General features: G+C 47.8%; 1 protein-coding gene across 3 annotated transcripts in view; it reads right to left on the bottom strand.

Annotated features, from left to right (window-relative positions):
* The window catches only part of LSM12 (LSM12 homolog), a 32624-nt gene extending 21730 nt beyond the window's left edge, over nucleotides 1–10894 (bottom strand). For 2 of the 3 annotated variants that reach the window (XM_063599020.1, XM_055101771.2), the window contains exons 1-2: nucleotides 9773–9992; nucleotides 7089–7222 (exon numbers count right to left, since the gene is read on the bottom strand). In XM_063599020.1, the coding sequence (XP_063455090.1) occupies nucleotides 7089–7222; nucleotides 9773–9896 (258 nt within the window). In that variant the 5' untranslated portion in view covers nucleotides 9897–9992. Of the gene's footprint in view, nucleotides 1–7088; nucleotides 7223–9772; nucleotides 10043–10731 lie in introns of those variants that run through there. The other variant, XM_034941762.3, reaches the window with a different exon arrangement.
* Nucleotides 10895–12478: the final 1584 nt, after the last annotated feature.

Here is a 12478-nt window from a genome sequence, read left to right as displayed (position 1 = left end):
CACCTGTAATCCCAGCACTTTGGGAGGCCGAGGCAAATCACCTGAGGTCGGGAGTTCAAGAACAGTCTGACCAACATGGAGAAACCCTGTCTCTACTAATAATACAAAATTAGCCAGGTGGGGTGGCACATGCCTGTAATCCCAGCTACTTGGGAGGCTGAGGCAGGAGAATCACTTGAACCCAGGAGGCAGAGGTTGTGGTAAGCTGTAATCGTGCCATTGCACTCCAGCTTGGGCAGCAAGAGTGAAACTCTGTCTCAAAAACATAAAAAAATAAGACGGACGTGGTGGGGCGCACCTGTACTCCCAGCTACTCGGGAGGCTGAGACAGGAGAACTGCTTTAGCACAGGAGGCGGAGGTTGCAGTGAGCTGAGATAGAGCCATGGCACTCCAGCCTGGGCAACAGAGTGAGACTTTTTTTTTCTTTTTTTTTTGAGACGGAGTCTTGCTCTGTCTCCCAGGCTGGAGTGCAGTGGCGCGATCTCAGCTCACTGCAAGCTCCGCCTCCTGGGTTCACACCAATCTCCTGCCTCAGCCTCCCAAGTAGCTGGGACTACAGGCGCCTGCCACCACGCCCAGCTAATTTTTGCGTTTTTAGTAGAGACAGGGTTTCACCATGTTAGCCAGGATGGTCCTGATCTCCTGACCTCATGATCCGCCCGCCTCGGCCTCTCAAAGTGCTGGGACTACAGGCATGAGCCACCGTGCCTGGGTGAGACTTCATCTTAAAAAAATAAATAATAATGTGCCAGGTGCAGTGGCTCACGCCTGTAATCCCAGCACTTTGGGAGGCTGAGGTGGGCGGATCATGAGGTCAGGAGTTCAAGACCACCCTGGCCAAGATGGTGAAACCCTGTCTCTACCAAAAATACAAAAATTAGCCAGCTGTGGTGGCAGATGCCTGGAATCCCAGCTACTCCGGAGGCTGAGGTAGAGAACTGCTTGAACCTGGGAGGCAGAGGTTGCAGTGAGCTGAGACAGCACTATTGCATTCCAGCCTGGGAGACAGACAGAGACTCTGTCTCAAAAAAAAAAACAAAGTAATAATAATAATAATAATAATAATACATAAAGTCAAAGTTTCCAAGAACCTACCAAAGACGTTAAGTGAGAGCCTAGTGTAATGGCATAAATCTTCTATGGGCCCTTTGTCACAATGCCCTCCTTCCCCTGCCTTATCTCATCCCATAATTCAATGAGCATTAGTTAGCTACAATAAAAAAATCTGGGCCGGGCACGGTGGCTTCACGCCTGTAATCCCAGCACTTTGGGAGGCTGAGATGGGGGGATCATGAGGTCAGGAGATTGAGACCATCCTGGCTAACACGGGGAAACCCTGTCTCTACTAAAAATACAAAAAAATTAGCTGGGCGTGGTGGTGGGCGCCTGTAGTCCCAGCTACTCGGGAGGCTGAGGCAGGAGAATGGCGTGAACCCAGGAGGCGGAGCTTGCAGTGAGCCGAGATCGCGCCACTGCACTCCAGCCTGGGCGACTGAGCAAGACTCCGTCTCAAAAAATAATAATAATAATAATAATAATAATAATTTGGGAGACATTAACTAACATCTGCCAAGTCTAATGACTTTAAAGACTGATCTACTTGGTTCATTCCTAAGTCTTTTCTACTAGACTACCCTGCCCCTGACCACAGAACAAAGATGTTTTTCTTTACTTAGAAACGTTACCTAGGGGCTGGGCCAGTGGCTCATACCTGTAATTCCAATACTTTGGGAAGCCGAGGAAGGAGGATTGCTTGAGCCCAGGAGTTACAGACCATCCTGGGCCACACAGTAAGACCCTGTCTCTACAAAAAAAAACTAGGCTGGGCGCGGTGGCTCACGCCTGTAAACCCAGCACTTTGGGAGGCCAAGGCGGGTGGATCATGAGGTCAGGAGTTCGAGATCAGCCTGGTCAACATGGTGAAACCCCATCTCTACTAAAGATACAAAAAATTAGCCAGGCATGGTGGCACGCACCTGTAATCCCAGCTACTTAGGAGGCTGAGGCAGGAGAATTGCTTGAACCTAGGAGGCAGAGGTTGCAGTGAGCTGAGATCACGGCACCACCGCACTCCAGCCTGGGCAACAGGGCAAGACTCCATCTCAAAAAAGAAAGAAAAATTAGCCAGGTGTGGTGGTTTGTGCCGGTAGTCCCAGCTACTTGGGAGGCGAGGTGGAAAGATCACTTGAGCGAACCCTGGAGGTCAAGGCTGCGGTGAGCTGTGACTACATCATTTGCACTCCAGCCTGGGCACAGTGCGAGACTAACTAAAAAGAAACAAAACAACTACCCAGGTGTGGTGATGGGAGATTGTAGTCCCAGCTACTCAGGAAGCTTGGGCGGATCACTTGAGGCTATGAGCCAGGAGTTCGAAGCTGCAGTGAGTTATGATCATGCCACTGCACTCTAGCCTGGTCAACAGAATGAGACTATATCTCTAAAAAACAGAACACACACACACACACACACACACACACACGAAACATAACTTAGCATTGTACATTATTCAGGGTACTTCATGTTGCCAAACTATGAGTTCCTTGGGCTAAACACAAAGTAATAGAAAAACAGGGGACTTGGCCAGGTGCAGTGGCTCACGCCTATAATCCTAACACTTTAGGAGGCCGGCGCAGGTGGATTATTTGAGGTCAGGAGTTCAAGGCCAGCCTGGTCAACACGGCAAAACCCCATCTCTACTAAAAATAGAAAAATTAGCCGGGCGTGGTGGCAGCAGGCGCCTGTAATCCCAGCTACTCAGGAGGCTGAGACAAGAGAATCGCTTGAACCCAGGAGGCGGAGGTTGCAATGAGCCGAGATCACACCGCGCAATGGACTGAGACCCTGTCTCAAAAAAAAGAATTCCCCCTACTGCAACCCTACTGTCCTCTCCCAAGCTTCCTCTTACATGCTACTGCTGGAGACAGAAATAAGACTTCTTAGCCTGAAGTGAACTATCAATCGAAAGCAAAACAGGCCAATTTCCAAGAAGTTGCTAGTTTATACCTTCCCTAGTTGAGCTATTATTAAGTATTTCCTGTATAAGCCCTTCTCTTCCATTTCCTGCTAGGTCAGAGTCAACAAATACCCGGTTTTTATCAACAGGTTTAATTAAGCAGATCACTTACTATGTCAGCAAGATGGGCCAATATGTGATGATACCTTTGACTAAAGTTAGAGTAGGCCGGGTGCGGTGGCTCAAGCCTGTAATCCCAGCACTTTGGGAGGCCGAGGCGGGCGGATCACAAGGTCAGGAGATCGAGACCATCCTGGCCAACATGGTGAAACCCTGTCTCTACTAAAAATACAAAAAAATTAGCTGGGCGTGGTGGTGGGCGCCTGTAGTCCCAGCTACTCGGGAGGCTGAGGCAGGAGAATGGCGTGAACCCAGGAGGTGGAGCTTGCAGTGAGCCGAGATGGCGCCACTGCACTCCAGCCTGGGCGACAGAGCAAGACTCCGTCTCAAAAAATAAATAAATAAAATAAAATAGAGTAGGCTAGTGCTTCTCCAGACTGCAAGCAACTGAAACTTCAACAGTTTTCTTCCAGACATCCCAGAGTACATTAGTTCCCTTCCACATGCTTAAATGATCCTCCATCTTAAGAAAAACTCAAGTCCGTGATCTTAAAAATGAGACTAACTTTTCACATCATTCATGCAACATGTTAATAGCTGCCCGAAATAGCTGTTTTCAGCAATAGCCCAAAAGGCTCTCTCTAATTCTAAGTCAATCTCCAAAAAGGAATCGCAAAACATTCTAAAAGGTTGATTTCAAGGGAAAGCCAATATAGCTTACTCATAAACATCTCTGCAAACGGAAGAATGAATAAACGAAATCCAAAGATAACCCTCCAACCTAATTTTAGTTTTTAGTTTCTGACTCCTCTTCCCAGCAAACCTTTTTCAAGATTTGGCAAGCAGGCCACAGAGTAAGAAAAGTAAAGATTTCTGGTGTTCCCCAAGCTATTACTTCCTGCTGCTTTCCTCAAAAACTGGGTAATCAGCTAGTTTACAACAATGCTAGTAAACAAGGAAAACCCTAAAGGCAAAGATAATCCACAAACTAACCAAGAGCTATATCTACCTGAGGTCAAATATAAGAAGAGAACTGCTTCTTAACAGCTCCTGCTTAACAGTCCCATCCACACTACCCCGCCCCCTCTAAATGGTGGCACTCACTGGTCACAAGAGCCAACTTTCTAACTTCAGAAAATCACCTCTCTTTCAGATCTTTACTACTCACTAAAGATCTAGTGACAGACTTATCATACCCTATAAACACCAAAAAATAACTCAGAGCCTATTTGGTTCTTTAATATACTAGGAATAATGCTGGGCACAGTGGCTCACGCCTGTAATTCCAGCACTTTGGGAGGCTGAGGCGGGCGGATCACCTGAGGTCGGGAGTTCGAGACCAGCCTGACCAACACGGAGAAACCCCGTCTCTACTAAAAATACAAAATTAGCTGGGTGTGGCTGTGCATGCCTGTAATCCCAGCTACTCAGGAGGCTGAGGCAGGAGAATCACTTGAACCCGGGAGGCGGAGGTTGCGGTGAGCTGAGGTTGCGCCATTGCACTCCAGCCTGGGCAACAAGAGCGAAACTCCATCTCAAAAAAAAAAAAAAAAACCAAGGAATAAATTATTTAACAAGTCTTAAAATTTCATGAGCTTATAGAAGACACTCAAAGAGCTCCTATACTCTGGTAGAAGGTATATTACTAAGCCAAGGTTTCAAAAACCTATAAGCTTCAAAGAATGGGACATCCCATATAGGACAACACCCATATGAACTCAATAGCCTTCCAAATCTGTCCCTGGCCATCACTAAAAAATGTGTGGCATTTCCCTAGAATCTGACAAGATAGGAACTCCAGATCTGAGGTAACGACATTCACTAGCCTCAGCCTCAGTTACCCTCTATTATTTTAGTTGCCTAAGTGTTTCCTTGCTTTGCTGAACTGTACAGAACACACCACATTCCCAAGAGAGGCAAAGTAATACACATTATTCCAAGACTCCTCTAGAGGGAAAAACTTCCACCACATTAATTCAAGAGACTTAATGAAAGGCACCTGCTACTAAAATTGGAGGCATCTTATTCATCCAACAAATATTTATTAAATACTCTGTGCAAGGCTCTGTATATTCAATAGTAAATAAAATAGGTATGGTCCCCATCCCTGCAGAATAAAGTTTAGCGAGACAGACACTAGACAAGTAAACAACTATGGCCAGGCGCGGTGACTCACGCCTGTAATCCCAGCACTTTGGGAGGCCGAGGCGGGCGGATCACAAGGTCAGGAGATCGAGACCGTCCTGGCTAACACAGTGAAACCCCGTCTCTACTAAAAATACAAAAAAGTTAGCCGGGCTTGGTGTCGGGCGCCTGTAGTCCCAGCTACTAGGGAGGCTGAGGCAGGAGAATGGCATGAACCCGGGAGGCGGAGCTTGCAGTGAGCCGAGATGGCGCCACTGCACTCCAGCCTGGGCGACAAAGCGAGACTCCGTCTCAAAAAAAAAAAAAAAAAAAAAGCTATGAATAGGGTAACCTAATCTATACCTGTTGTCCCTGTGTAAAATAAAAGCATTCCCCTTTACTCTCAAACATGTCCCAGGTTGGACTACAAATGATATGGTCACCTTAACTGTGAAGGACAAGGTACTACGAGAGAGAATAATGCAGGCAAATTACTTCAGCCTGGGTGATCAGAGAAGACTTCTTGGAAGACGTGCCATTTAACTGAGTCCTGATGGGTGGTAAGGCTCCAGTCATTCTGGAAGGAAAAATGTTCCAAGTACAGGGGACAGCACAGGTTATGACAGGGCTTGAGGCATTATTATGATCAACATCAATTTTGACTAAATAAACGGAATTGTCAAAAAAGTGACTTAGGGCCGGGCATGGTGGCTCACACCTGTAATCCCAGCACTTTGGGAGGCTGAGGCAGGCAGATCACTTGAGGTCAGAAGTTCAAGACCAGCCTGGCCAGCATGGTGAAACCCCATCTCCACTAATAATACAAAAATTGAGCCAGGAGCAGTGGCTCACACCTATAATCTTACCACTTTGGGAGGCCGAGGCAAGCGGACTGCCTGAGCTCAGGAGTTCAAGACCAGCCTGGGCAACACAGTGAAACCCCGTCTCTACTAAAATAAAACAAATTAGCCGGGTGTGACAGTGTGTGCCTGTCTCCAAAAAAAAAAAATTTGGCCAGGCGTCGTGGCACACACCTGTAGTCCCAACTACTCCAGAGGCTGAGGCACGAGAATCACTTAACCCGGGAGGCGGAGGTTACAGTAAGCCGAGATCGCGTCACTGCACTCCAGCCTGGGTGACACAGAGAGACTCTGTCTCAAAAAAAAGGCCGGGCGCAGTGGCTCAAATGAAAAGAAAGACTTGGGCAGGCATGGTGATGCATGCATGTAATCCCAGCTACTCAGAAGGCTGAGGCAGGAGGGTCACTTGAGCCCAGGTGTTCAAGTTCAACCTGGGCAACAAAGCAAGACCCTGTCTCACACATACACACACAAAAGTGACTTGGGGGTTCCCAGAGATCAACTTGTATGTGCAAGATTAAAATATGCTAAGCATGTAACTGTTAGAACTCAAAATTCAAACATAAAGACAAAAAAGAACCTTTAAGACAGTGGCTTTCAAACTTTTCTAAGTCATGAAACCCTCCGAGAATCTGAAAAACACTTTAGATCTTCAAGCAGAAAATGCATATATTCACGTATGCACACATCCACATATACACAATTTGAAGACATTCATAGGTAACGCCACCACCCAAACCCCAGCAGCACCATTAGTTCATCATGAACTCCAAGATTTAAAAAGTCCTCTTTCATAAAGGCAGAAGCAAGCTCTCAACTTATTTGGGAGTTAAGCTACTTCTTAAGATCTACCGATAACATCCAGGAATAAAGAGAAAAACTAAACCTACATTTTTTAAAAAGATATCAGAACAAACAATTTTAAGTCAATTTTAAAAAATGAAAAATAGACAACAATGTATCACTAAGACTCAATGAGACTCATCTTTCCCATCATTTTAGAGAGCCAGATCTGCCCTTGAGTCCTTACCTTACTAACATTGAGTGAAGCTAGGGGAGGAGGGGTTTCTGTTCGGTCATTAATTATTTCCACTTCTGAAACATACTGTAAGTTTATGAGCAAGATGTCTGCATGGTTGGGCTTTCCACTGGAAGAGGGACATTCTGGTGAGAAAAAAAAAAGTTAAGGAAAAATAGGACAAGCAGAGGCACTGACACATCCCAAAAGGGGCATAGAAAACACGATTCACACAAGGCTTGTAAAAGGCAGGCCAGGAGCATGAGGGCCTTATAAGAATCACGGTTCTCCTCAGGAAATCTCTGCCTGTCACCTTCCTCCTGCCCAAATCCTTGGAAGCTTCCAAAGGAGTTCTGTCACCTTCTCTCTACTGGCTTTATGGAGAGGCATAATGCAGATTTAATGCGTTTGTCTTGAACCTATGAGCCAGACAAAAGAGCTAGACCTTTCTGTTCTTCGTATAATACTCTCTGTGTCTGCACAGTATTCTTTTTACTCTTTCAGATGCGAGCTTTCCCATTTTGCAGAGGAGAAAACTACACACTGGAAAGGAATTTCACCCAAGGTGACCCAGCCAGTTAATCCATTCATTCATTCACAAACTCATTCTCCAACCATTTAAGAGCCTACTGTATGTCAAGTAAAAGTTGAGTAATTCAGCCAGGCTCACGTGATGGCTCACGCCTGTAATCTCAACACTTTGGGAGGCTGAGGCGGGCAGATTACTTGAGGTCAGGAGTTCAAGACCAGCCTGGCCAAAGTGGCAAAACCCCGTCACTACCAAAAAAACAAAAAAAAATTAGCCGGGTGTGGTGGCACATGCCTGTAATCCCAGCTACTCTGGAGCCTGAGGCAGGAGAATCACTTGAACACGGGAGGCGGAGGTTGCAGTCAGCCGAGATGGTGCCACTGCACTCCAGCCTAGGTGACAGAGCGAGACTCCGTCTCAAAAAAAAAAAAAAAAAAAAAAAAGTAATTCCTAGTTACAAGACCCTTCCAACTAAACCACTAATGTAAAAGGTCTTATTTCTTCCAGGTGTAACCTCTTATTTTTTTAAAAAAAGCAACTATTCTTAGGCCGCGCGGTGGCTCATGCTGGTAATCCCAGCACTCTGGGAGGCCGAGGCGGGTGGATCACGAGGTCAGGAGATCGAGACCATCCTGGCTAACACGGTGAAACCCCCCGTCTCTACTAAAAATACAAAAAATTAGCCGGGCACGGTGGCGTATGCCTGCGATCCCAGCTACTCGGGAGGCTGAGGCAGAAGAATCGCTTGAATCCGGGAGGCGGAAGTTGCAGTAAGCCGAAATCACGCCATTGCACTCCAGCCTGGGTAATAAGAGTGAAACTCCGTCTCAAAAAACAAAACAAAACAAAAAGCCGGGCGGTGGCTCAGGCCTGTAATCCCAGCACTTTAGGAGGCTGAGGCCAGCGGATCACGAGGTCAGAAGTTCGAGACCATCCTGGCCAACATGGTGATACCCCATCTCTGTTAAAAAAAAACATATACAAAAATTAGCTGGGCGTGGTGGCGCGTGCCCGTAATCCCAGCTACTCCGGAGGCTGAGGCAGGAGAATCGCTCGAACCAGGGAGTCGGAGGTTGCAGTGAGCCGAGATTGCGCCACCGCACTCCATCCTAGCGACAGAGCGAGACTCCATCTTAAAAAAAAAAAAAAAAAAAAAAAAAAAAGATGCCATAAAAAATTACTCCTCCAAAAAAAAATTCCAATAAACCCACCTGTGGCTCACATAAAAAGGGAAGCCGTGGCACATTTATCCCAACAAGGAAGTGTTTCATTTCCAAGACTGAGTTTCCTGGAGTAATTCAGAAGTCACTTCCACCCCAAAGAAGCAGGCCACCTTTTCCAATCAGTTTAACATTGCTACTTTCAAAAGGGAGGCTGCTACTACGTGAAAGGACTCCATGTGCTGGACTGATCAAGGCAGCATGAGAACTTCACTCTTTCACCTGTAACTCACACATCCCCAAACCACATAAGCCCCTGGCAAGCCCTCTCTGGAACAGGTTTCCAATGCAAACATCCCCTAAACAGCAACTTCCAAATGACCGAGAAGCCTAAAAATCAGCACAGCCCCCCCACCACACATACACACGCATCAGCGAAACAAGCCACTATCCCTAGTTCAGATACAAACTCTGCCCTGAACTTACTCTCCCCCAAAACAGGCAAGGACCAATTTGGTCACCATCCCACCGCCCTTCCTTGGACGAAATCCCATCAGTGCACATGCCCTCCTAAATTCCATACCTTTGCTCTACCAGCAGTTCCTTACCCTAAACACCCCTCCCCATAATATTTCACCCGCCCCTCCTTTCCATCCGGGCTCCAATCCATCAGCCCCCTCCCACCACCACCCCCTCTCCTAATTACTGTGTCCCCTCTCATAACGTTCCCCCCGAAAAGCCATCCCCGTGTCAAGCCCTCCTCCACCCACTGATCCTCGGTAAAGCCCCAGCTCCCGCAAAGAGAGAGAGACAGGATCCCCAAAGCTGACCGAAGGGCCCGCGGGAGGGGGAGGGGAGCTCAGGGCCGTGCGCATGCGCCCCGGGCGCCGCGGTAGCCGGTCGCCCCTAGGCCCGGAGAGAGCCCCAGCCGCCGCCGTCGTCCCCCACCCCCCGACCACCGCACCTACACGCCGGCCCGGACTCGGGCTTCACGCAGGGAAGGATACTTAAAGCCAGCATTTTGGATTGGTAGTCAAAGGCTACCACCTCGCCCTGCAGCCGCTGCTCCTGGCACGTCCGGCACGACACCTGGCTCCCAACGCTGAAGTACTCGCCCGGAGGAGCCGCCATCTTGGGAGTGCAGCCGCGGCCGGCGGCGGCGGCGGCAGCAGCGGGCGAAAGCCGGGCCCCCAGTGAGCGCCGCGACGCGACGGCGCGCACGGAGCGTGCTTGCGTCACACGCCGGGGCGTGGCCTGGCGCTGGTTGGGGCGGGATCCTAGGTGGAGTGGGAAAGAAGAGGAAATAAAGGGGAATCTGAAAAGTATTTGTATAGCTGCGTCCGCTCGGTTAAGTGCTTGTAGAGTCCATTTTAGAAGTTAAGGATAAATGACCTACGTGGAATGAAAAGGGGAAAGAGGAGGGAGCTGCAGTCTCCATTATATGCACACCTTCCACACAAGAGTTTAATGAATGAATTTTATAAAATGTTAACCCCATTTTGCATATGAGGAATCAGAGCCTCAGAGGACTTAACGATACTTGGACAAGATGATTATAAGTTTGGGAGCGGTGGCTCACGCCTGTAATCCCAGCACTTTGGGAGGCCGAGGCGGGTGGATCACCTGAGGTCAGGGGTTCGAGACCAGCCTGGCCAACATGGTGAAACCCCGTCTCTACTAAAAATACAAAAATTAGCCGGGTATGGTGGCGCGTGCCTGTAATCCCAGCTACTAGGGGGACTGAGGCTGGAGGATCTCTTGAACCTGGAAGGCGGAGGTTGCACTGAGCCAAGATTGTGCCACTGCACTCTAGCCTGGGCAACAGAGCGAGACTCTGTCTCAAAACAAACAAACAAACAAAAAAAGATGATTATAACTACTGAGTGATAGTGGAAAGAACATTGGCTGTGGAGTTAGATAAGCTGGAACCAGAATCCGAGGTCAGCCTCTTACTAAATCACCTGACCTTGAGCAAGCAAATTGCCTGATCCTGTTTCTTCATAGGCATTTGTATTGTCACTTCTTGAGCATCTAACAGCCCTTTGAGGTAGGAATCAATGTCCTCCTTTTACATAAACTAAGTTTTAGACTAAACTTGTCCACGGTTCCACAACTAGCAAAAACAGTCTGCCTATTTCCAAGGACGGTGCTATTTACTGCTATACTCTGTTACATAATAATACCTACCTCATAGTTAGGAGGTTTAAATGCGGTAACGGGTATAAGTGCATGGCATGTACTAGGTCTTTAATAAATGGTAGTTCCCCCTTAGTCACCCATCACTCTTAGAAGTCAAGACACTTCCCCTTCTCCCTTTTTGCCCTCTCTCCCAGAAAGCCAGGCAAAAGGCAGGAATGAGGAGCAGCGGATAGTGACAAAAAGGGGCTTGGAGGAGGGGTTTTGCGCCCCTGCCCTTTAATGTCCGTCTGATGTACAAAACAGTCGTTTTCTTAATCTTATGCAAAGGACTATGCGCGTGCATTTTCAAGCCCTACTACCACCAATGGCTGTCGCTAACCCACCCACCCCTCACTATAGAAATTTTGGATCCTCGCTTCATGTATAAGAAACAGGTTGACCTTTCTCTAGTCCAGAGGGAAGCAAAGGGCCAGTCTTGGCGCGGCTTAACCTGAACAAAGTTCAAAAGTATTTCCTTGCCCTCCAAGAAACATAAACTTCCTGGTGTTGGAAGTATTGATACACTCATTATAATAGGAATAAAAATTCTGCTCCTTCATAGTGTGCTTTTTCAGAGAACTTTTTTTTTTTTTTTTTTTTTTTTGAGATAGAGCCTCGCTCTGTCACCCAGACTGGAGTGCAGTGGCGCCATCTTGGCTCACTGCAACCCGCACCTCCCAGGTTCAAGCGATTCTCCTGCCTCAGCTTCCGGAGTAGCTGGAATTACAGGCACGAGCCACCATGCCCGGCTAATTTTTGTACTTTTAGTACAGATGGGGTTTCACCATGTTGGCCAGGCTGGTCTCAAACTCCTGGGCTCCAGCAATCTTCCTGCCTCGGCTGGCCTCTCAAAGTGCTGGGATTACGAGTGTGAGCCATGTGGCCGGCCTCAGAGAACTTTCATGCCTCTCATCCTTGTTCTGGCCCCCATAATAAATCATACATAATTGCCATTCCAGTTTTCCACTTTTTATATGGAATCGTGATTATAGGTTTTCATATAAGACTTCTAGGAGCCATTAGGAAAGGCCTTCTTGGAGGAAGTGAAAAATCTCTACTGAGACCTGAAGGATTGGCGAGGAAAAAGAGTGGCCATGTTCCAGGCAGAGGGAACTGCACGGGCCAGGACCCCTAAGAGGAGAGAACTTGGTGATTTCAAGGAATGTATAGGTCAGAAATATTATAAAGCGGAGTGTGGGAGTAGGCTGCTTAAGGTTGAGGGCAAACTTTCAAAGACTCAGTAAACAATGTAGGCTTTCTCTTCGGCAATTAAAAAACTTCCTGGTATTGTCCGGGCACAGTGGCTCACGCCTGTAATCCCAGCACTTTGGGAGACCGAGGCGGGCGGATCACGAGGTCATGAGATCAAGACCATCCTGGCTAACATGGTGAAACCCCGTCTCTACTAAAAATACTAAAAATTAGCCAGGTGTGGTGGTGGGTGCCTGTAGTCCCAGCTACTTGGGAGGCTGAGGCAGGAGAATGGCGTGAACCCAGGAGGTAGAGGTTGCAGTGAGCTGAGATCGCGCCACTGC

Source organism: Pan paniscus, chromosome 19, assembly GCF_029289425.2.
Source record: "Pan paniscus chromosome 19, NHGRI_mPanPan1-v2.0_pri, whole genome shotgun sequence".
Taxonomy (NCBI): Eukaryota; Metazoa; Chordata; class Mammalia; order Primates; family Hominidae; genus Pan; species Pan paniscus.
Note: the sequence above shows the minus strand (reverse complement) of the source record. Positions and strands in the feature narration are given on the sequence as shown.